Raw genomic sequence first — 8,876 nt, forward strand, 5'->3', positions numbered from 1 at the left:
ATTAAGATACACAACTACTATGTAGCAGATTGTGTTCATGTTATGGGAAAAGCTATCATCATGAAACAGCAACTATTGCCTAAATAAAGCCAAAACATTACACATTTATTAAAAGGTATCCTGTGGTTTGAGGTTATTTCAACAGTAATTACAATTCACATTTTTACCCTGTACTGTACGAAACAAGGTATTTTAGGGGAGGGGATAAGAGTAACACTGGCTATTACCACATAACTTTGCCAAGTGTATCTGAAAGTACAAAGCCAGTCAGATGACCTTCACTGAGCGGGTACAGTTCTGAGGGCAGATGTTTGGGGGTTTTTTTGTTTTTGTTTTTTTTTTTTTTAAATAAAGATATTTATTAATATCTGACACTTTTATTACAATGAAGTACACTCCACCCTCACAGCTTCAGCTATGGGAGGCAAATGTTTGTAGAAATGAAGTTAGTGTTGCAACAAGGCTGCTTATGACATTGTTTAATTAAAAAAAAAAAAAAAAAAGGACACAGTACATTGATAGGGGGTGGAGTGTATCATAGATACAAAAGAGGGGTATTACTTCTCTTCTGTTGTCTGACATTGATGTGGGAAGAGAAGACAAAAACAAATGCATTTTCTTTCCAGCATTGAAACATGCAAAGACAAAATGCTCATTACAAGTTGTATGCAGCTCAGAATAATAATAAAAAGAAATGCCCCAGTATACTTGTTTGAATTTTTTAAAGATATATATATTTAATTCTCTGATCTTTCACTTCAAAACTTAGAATTAAGCAATGAGTGAACAGGATCTGAAATACAGACAAGGCATTGCTCACATCACATTAAAAGGCATCTTTTAAATGCTGCTGTGGATTTCTAAACTTACACTGAACAGAATTTTTAGTTGCTGAGAATTTGAAATGCAAGATGAACTTGGCCACATTACATCTACTTTCTTTAAGTGGAATTGTAAATATGTAATAAATTGCTGTTTCAAAGAGGCAACATGCAGAATTCAAAATTATTTGTTTCTTGCAGGATCCTGTTGACCTGTGCATGAAGAGGTACTGAAGCAGTGGTGCAGTAAGAATCACTACAGCAATACAAATCCACAGCTCAAGCATGAGATCCTAGAGGCTGGATCTCTGAGGAGCAACACAGAGTATACTGTTTTCCAAAATACACCACTTCTTTTGACCAATGAATTTAGTTTGAGGAAAACTGCTGCTCACCAACTTTTTTTTTCAGAAGAAAAACAGCAGAAAGGATGGGAGAAGGGAAGAGGTGAAAAGAGCTTATGCATTATGATGACATTTAGCAGGGAGCTGCAAACAGAAAGCAAAGGCAAATATTTTAAATGTGATAGATTTCAACCAGAAATATGAAAGTATTTTCCCCATAAATTACTTGCCAGAGTCGGCTGGGACAACATTTGGGTTGCAGCTACAGGCTGAAGCAACATGTTGCAAAACAAAACAAACAGGCATTTATCCCCCACCCCAACACCTCCTTCCTCTCCCAGTTAGCAAAGTATGACTGATACTTTTGGTTGACTGCAAGGCAAGTATTAGCTAGAATATCATTAAGCTAGATCCACATCCACGGTCCCAGATGTTTAAAACTTATCATGGATTAAAGCCATGAAATAAAAATTAAAGAAATTTCAATTTGAAATTTTATTGGCATGTTGCTAGAATGGTCAACATCAATCGACAGGAGAGACTTTGTCCACATACTCTGAGAACAGCCTTCCTGCACCTCCCCCCTTTTCTTCCTCCCTCTCGCTCTTTCAGCATTAATGCTAATGCTATTAAAAGCCTAACAAAATACTGGCTATGGGTGTAAAGAATGCTGGTCTTTTTGGAATGTTGCCATGGATCCTGCTTCCAGTCGTGTCCCACGGAAGGAAGGTGTAGCCTCCTGTCTCTGTGGCAGGCTGGTTTCCCCAGGCAGGGCAGAAAGATAGCCATGTACTCCTGCTCCTCCCTATTCTTTCCCATCCACTATAGCCAGGTCTTTGATCACCCTCAGTTTGCCACTGGCGTCGATCCTGCGCTTCTCCCTTATTAGATCCTCCAGGCTGTGGAACCTCACCGTGTGCACCTTGTTCTCTGCCAAGTGGATCTTGAGATAGTACTGCTGCTGGTGCTGGGTGCCGGCAGCCGCCTGCAGCTCCCCCCCGGCTTTGAACTCCCGTTTCCCGAAGCGGCACCAGGCGGCGAAGCTCTCAGAGTTAGTCCAGCAGATCTCGTCGCTTTTTAAGCCCAGGTGCCCGCAGGCGTTCTGCACCACCAGCTCCGCCACCAGCGGGCGGAAGCGGTACCAGCTATTCACCACCCGGCCCACGTTGCCCGCGGCCGCCTCGTACAAGCTGTCCTGGCGGATCTGCCCCTGGTGCAGGTGGATGATCTGCCCGCCGCCCACGTACACCGCCCAGTGCGGCGGCGGGTGCTCCGACGGCCCCAGGTAGAGCAGCTCCAGCAGGTCCCCCGGCTTGCAGAGGGCAGGCAGGGCTGACACCGAGTAGACGCTGAGGTCCCCAGCCTGGGGGCCGCTGCTGACCTTGGAGAAGATGCATTCCTGGCCGCGGAAAGCGGAGAACTGGGTCTCGTTCAGCACCAGCTGGTGGTGGAGGTGGTGGGTGGGCGTCTCCTGGCCAGGGCTGCCGGAGCCCTTCACGCCGTACTTGTCTGGCTGGCCTCGCTCGTCCAGGTCCTCCTCCTCATCCGAAAAGAAGTAAGCCACCCCGACGCGTAGCTCGTCCTTCTCGATCCCCGAGGGGTCCCCGGTCGGCAGCTCGCTGTAATTCAGGTGGGTGATGCGATCCAGTTGATTTCCCATCAATGACAGGGCGAGGCGAGGGCAGGAATCGCCGGATCTGAAGGAGGGTGGGGTGGGCACAGACAGAGAACAAGAGATGGGAAGGAGAGTGCAAGCGGAGGGAAGAAAGAACGAAAGAGAAAAAAATAAATCAAGGCACATACAAAAGACTTCAGCGATTCCGCCCTAAGCCCCCATCCCTCCCCCACTGATTCCCTCCCCTCTGTGTAAGGGATAAACTTCCAGTGCGGATCTTTCCCCTGTCCCCGGGGTGCGGGGCAGGGCAGAGCCCCGACTCCCCGGCGCTCTCCCCACGGTACTGGAGCGCCCGGCTCCCAGCGCCGGGAGAGAAGGAGGCTCCCGCCGTCCGCCAGCGCTGCGCGGGGGAACCGAGCTGCCCCGGGAGTCTCCTCTCCCCGCCCTGCGAGGGGAGAGGGCTCCGGGAGGGTCTGGCCGGAGGGTCCCAAGCCCTCCCTTCCACCAGCACAGCCGAGCCGAGCCGCGCTGCTTGCGGGGAGGCGGCTGGAGGAGCCCCCGGGGCTGGCACCCCTGCCCGCCCGCTCCCCACAGCCCGCCCGGGACCCGGCGAAGAACAGGAAAAGAGCAGGAGAGCGGCACCCTCCCACACCCGAGGGGTCCCTCCCGTCCCGCTCCGTACCCGTGGTCGCCCAGCGCCAGAACCCCCTCAAACTCCTTTAAAGTCGTCCTGTCCCCATGGGCGACGCAGAAGGAATCCAGCTCTATCCTCGCTGCCGACGCCCGGCTCCTCCGCCCGCGCCGCTCTGGGCGGCCCGGCCCCTCCGGCGGCCCTAAGTACCGGCGGCGCCGCTGCCGAGCCCGCCCCGGCCCCGCTCATTGGCCGCGCCGCGCCCCGCGCTGGCGGGGTTGGGCCGCCTCACGGCCCCGCCGGGCCCCGGACCCCGACCCGCGGCTGCCCCAGGGCTGCACAGGCGGGGCCTGCCGGGGAAAGGGCGTTAGACCGCCTCGCGAAGCCGCTGCAAAGCCAACCCCTGCACCAGAGGAAATAAAAAGAAATTAAAAAAAATAATCATTTTTATCCAACTAGCCCGCCCAGGTTCAGCAGGTGGGACGCGAGCGGCCAAGAGTTGTTGCGTCCCTCGAGGCTGGAGGTGGGTGCCCCCTCACCTCACTTCAGCGATCTCAGGTTGTGCCTGTGCGGTCTAAGCTGATAGTCTGGGTTTCCCTTTGGTGAGGAGAGACAGGCAATTCCAGAGGGCTGTTCCTCTTGCCTGTTGTGCCTCCTGTTTTAGGAATTGCCCTAAGGAGGTGCCTTGCCATTGTCTCTTGCCATGGCCTAGGTGTGAAGTTGGAATGTTTGATGGTTGGCATTAGGTGAAATGACTCTATTTGTCTTTCCACAAATGAATGAAGTAGCAGTTGTGGGTTGTCCTCAGATGTGACTGAGGACGTGTGTCCTCAGACATGCTATGGTTTGAGTAAAGTATTAGACTGCCTGACAGTAGCAATCCATTCCTTCTGAAAATGTATGAAATCTAAAATCCGTCATCTGTAGTAGCCAATAACAATGCACACTTAACCATCTAATTTTGCACATTATGGAAATGGAACTCAGAAACCCTTTTCCCATGAGGTTGTGTCAAAGATGGGATTGTAACCTGGTTCTTCTGACTTCTTAGTCTTCTACTCTAACCATGTGAACTTCTGAAAAGTGAGAATTTAAATATTTTAAGACACTTCATGAAAAAAATCTAATGACGTTCTTTGGTTCAGATGTGAATCATATTAAAGTACCATTTTTAGCTATAAGTAAATCTACTACTTTCTTCACAGTAGAAATAGTTTTGTCATCTAGACATAAGTATTTCTACTTTCAGTGTGTCAGTAGATAATATCTCTTTTCACTGCTGTCCTTTTCCCAGTCTTCAGGTTTAATTAACTGAGAACAATAATGCCATTACTTTATTCTTGTGATAGAGAGAAGTACATCCTTAAATAAATATAGTGAATTTCAGTTTCTCAGGGTACAAGCTGTATAACTAAGTTCATATGGATCAAATACTGACTTTCTTAGAAAAAATGACCCTTTTCCGTAGCCATTCAAATATTGATATAGCTGTCTTTCTAGAAGGGCATCTCTTTGTTCTCATAATTTTTTTAACATATGCAAAGGCATCACATCGTAAATGGAAGAGAAGAAAGGGTGTGTTTAGTGACATTCAAAGACTGGCATCGGTTATTTTTTCACTGAGGCAATTATTCTAATCTGTTGATGGTTACAGGCTTCCCATGTCTCATATACCTGGGGCTACGGCCAGAGGCTCACAGGAGTTAAGCTGATTTACAGCAGTTAAGAATGTAGCATTCAGGGTCTGTAACACTAGAAAGTTAATTTGAAAAAAAAAAGAAAAAGATTGTTTTCTAAAATATGCATTTTAAACTTTCACAGGACTAAGTATAACAGATGGATGTTATTTATCTCTGGAATTGTGTAAATACTTTTCTAATGATTGTCAGAAATTATATGTTCTTTTACAGCATGACCTTCCTCAACTGCAACATTTTAAATTAAATTATGAAAACACTCTAATAGGTTTAGAGTTAAGGCTGTAAAACAGTGTTTAAATATTTTGACTTTTTCTGATAGCTGTTCATGTGCTTCATTGTTAAAGCTAGTCCAAATCGAAAGCCATTTTCCATAGACCTCCATCAACAGTTTCTGTTTTCTAAACACTTTACATTTTTCCCGTTTAAAGTCTGCATCTTTTTAGGTTGCACTCGCACAGTTTGCACTTCCCACGTTTGCCAATCATCAAGGCTATGTGGAGTAATTTTTAGATAGTTCTAAACAAACAAAACATTATTTCATCCTTTCCATGCAAAATAGTGGAGAACAGACTGCTTCGGCAAAATGCAGGTGCAGAAGGATGGAGTCTGGGTATAAGAAAGTCTCTGCACTTCTAACTAGGTGGAATAACTCCTGCCAAATTTTAACCATTTTTGGAGGGTCTTCTGTGGTTTTACAAGTCTGATCAATGAGGGTATTATGTCTCTTGCTGAAGAACTTACAATCCCTTACAATCCATATCTCTCCATGACCTCTATTCAACAGAACTCCAACACCCATTTTCTCATGTCATTTCCATTCTCTTCATGCTCTACCTCCATCCCTCTATAAGAACTTTCCCCTCAGTTTCTCTTCAATCACAGTTTTGAACTAATACATGAAAAGAAGTTGCCTTAAAAAAACCCAGAAAACACGTTAACCAACAAACCCCCAAACTTATAAGCATGCTTATATATAGCTGTGATTAAAGGACACTACTGGACATGTTTGTTTTGCCTGAACTAATTTGATTAATATGTTTATCATCTCCTTTAGATGTTTAACTTCAGGGAGCTCATGGGGTCTTATTTAGCAAGGCAGTGAGTGCAGGCTTGGCTGCTCTCAGATGATGGCACTGACAGTGCAGCATCACTGTTCACACTCCCATTGACCAGCTTCAGCCTCATTAACCAGAGTCATAATCTCTCCTTGCACCAGGACATGGGAATTGTGATGCTACGAACCCTAGTTTGTTATTACTAACCCTAACAATTTTTTCTGCATTCTGAGCAAGGGAAAGAAACCTGATAATATCTCTGGTTCTGTCCTGGTCTACTCTGAGGGAGTGAATTTACATTTTTCTATTGCTATTTTTTCTTTTTGTGCCTTTTTCCATCCTTGGCATTTTGTCACTGTTGCATTTATGTTTAATTTAATACAGTGAAAAACTCTTAAAATATGTAACAAAATAGATACCCAGTAGCTTATTTTTTTAAAATCTTTTTTTTTTAAATGTTCTTATCATCTTGCCTTGAGCTGAGGGAGCTTTGGACCCCTGTTGCTAAAAGTGGAGCTGAAACCACCATTGATTTTAATGAGTGGAGAACATTTTGTGCAGAAAAGTTTAGGGAAATATGTTTGAAAAAACAACCAGAGATAAAATAAGTGATGATAAGGGGGGGGAACTTTCCTATCTGTTATAAAGTTTAGGTTGTTGAAATCAGCCCATTACAATTGTGTTAATGTTGAATCTCAAATGCCTGGAAGCTCTTCTCTGTTTCAGCTTGTGGTTTGGACTGCCCATAGGCACCCAGACATAAAGGGTACCAGAAAGCGTCCTCTTCACCTGAAATTCTCTAAAGTGGCTCCACATGTATCCATATGTACATACTCTATACATATTTCTTCTGTGCATATACCTTTATTACTGTCTCAGTGTACCTAAGACCTCAGAGACATAGGATGCTGGTCGTTTGAGGAACCTGTGATCTGGACCACAACAAAAGTAAATTATAGAGTTGCTCACTTTTTGCAAACAAGTTTGCATGCATATTGTCCACATACCATGCAGGACTAAATATTCTGGTCTGGGATACCGTGGATAAACATGGGCCCTGCTATTGGGTGAACATGTGCCCTGCTAGCCATATAGCAGCAGGCACACTGCACAAGTAAGTACAGTTTCTCCACCTAACTAGTCTGGGAGAGTCATGAGATTTTGGATAGGCTGAGAGAGATGGGCCTATTCAACCTTGAGACTACTGTGGGAGACCTCAAATATGTGAAGGGAGAGTGTCAAGAGGATGGAGCCAGGCTTTTCTCGGTGGTGCCAAGTGACAGGACAAGAGGCAACAGGCAGAAACGAATACACAAGAATTTCCACCAGAACATGAGGAAGAACTTTACTGTGTGAGTGCCTGAGCATTGGATGCTGCCTAGAGAAGTTTTAGAGTCTCCCTCAGTGGAGATATTCAAGAACCGTCTGAACTCAATCCTGTGGCATGTGCTCTAGGATGACCCTACTTCAGCAAGGAGGTTGGACTGGATGACCCGCATTGGTCACTTACAAATTTACCCATTCTGTGATTCTGTGATTTTGGTCCTTGAGCCTTGGACAGCTTTTGCCATTTTTATCCCATGGTGGACAACTCACTCAAGAAGATAGTTGTGGTCAGTTTTTCCTGTTGTCTCTTTTCTTCTCTTCTATTTGCTTCTGGTGATTTCATGGTTCTCACATTCACAGCGTCACTTGTAAGTAAAATTCTCTGGCCCTGAGGTACAGTATAACCATATAATTGTCCATCTGGACTTTCTAAACTCCGCAACCAAATAGCTGCATCCAAACTGCCTCTTAGGGATTATTCCAAATTCATTGTAATCCCTAAAATGTGTGGAAGAATAATATCTGCCCCATGCCAAAGATTTTCCAAAGGCCATGCTGCCAATTAATAGTATGAATAATACTTCAGTAGTCCTTGGACCTGTGACCTGGCCCTGTGTAGCCAACTGTTTAGACTCTACCCAGCTCCTGGGGAAGCCTCATCACTTGAAGTTCTCAGGGAGTAGCAGGGCAGGGTGCTGGATAGGGGAAGGGTTTGGGAAGCTGGAGGTGCCCTCTCCCCCAAGTGTAGCCCCCCCCTGCCCTGGCAAAGGACCAGCTGAGACCAAGCCAGGGGAGGTCATGGCAGTCATGCAAGGCCATCCCAACTCAGGCAGCCTGGCCCGACGCTGGAGCCCCATCCAAGCCTTCTCAAAGCTCTTCCTCATTACATTTGCTTTTCTCCCGGACATCTTATTGAAGGTTCATCTTATTGGAGCTGATCTTGAACAGGTAGCAAACCCCAAGGAAGTGAGGGAAGAGCTTGTAGATCTTGCTGGAGCCCTGACAGTAGCATCATATTCATACACTGGAGTATGAAAGAAAGATAACTGAGGGACTAGATTTTCATTTAGATTTCTGTCTCTCTACACTAAATGGAAACTGAACTGAATGCATAGGGGTATTTTTGTGGGGGAGGGGCGAGAAGGAGATGTTATATCTTAAATTACTACTATATGCAAAGAAGCCTTCCCCAGGTTAGAACAATATCCTTTATAAACTTTTGAAGAGTTGGATGTTGATGAATGTGCAGTTAGATCAATTAACAGTGAATCTTATTTCTTGATCCTTTTATGTCCAGGATTGCTTAATTCTCAAAGTGATTTTGAACATCCCAAAATGCTCTGACATGCCACCATTTTCATTTAGAGACAAGAAACTGAACAAC

General features: G+C 45.4%; 1 protein-coding gene across 1 annotated transcript; it reads right to left on the reverse strand.

Moving 5' to 3' along the window:
* Positions 1-347: 347 nt before the first annotated feature.
* Positions 348-3,582, reverse strand: FAM84A (family with sequence similarity 84 member A). The gene is made up of 2 exons (XM_027690292.1): positions 3,463-3,582; positions 348-2,862 (listed from the first exon to the last, which is right to left on the reverse strand). The coding sequence occupies exon 2, from the start codon at positions 2,823-2,825 to the stop codon at positions 1,971-1,973; it is 855 nt and encodes a 284-aa protein (XP_027546093.1). The 5' UTR covers positions 2,826-2,862; positions 3,463-3,582; the 3' UTR covers positions 348-1,970.
* Between the last annotated feature and the right edge of the window lie 5,294 nt (positions 3,583-8,876).

This window comes from Neopelma chrysocephalum, unplaced genomic scaffold, assembly GCF_003984885.1.
Source record: "Neopelma chrysocephalum unplaced genomic scaffold, ASM398488v2 Primary Assembly neopelma1_80b, whole genome shotgun sequence".
NCBI classification, from domain to species: Eukaryota; Metazoa; Chordata; class Aves; order Passeriformes; family Pipridae; genus Neopelma; species Neopelma chrysocephalum.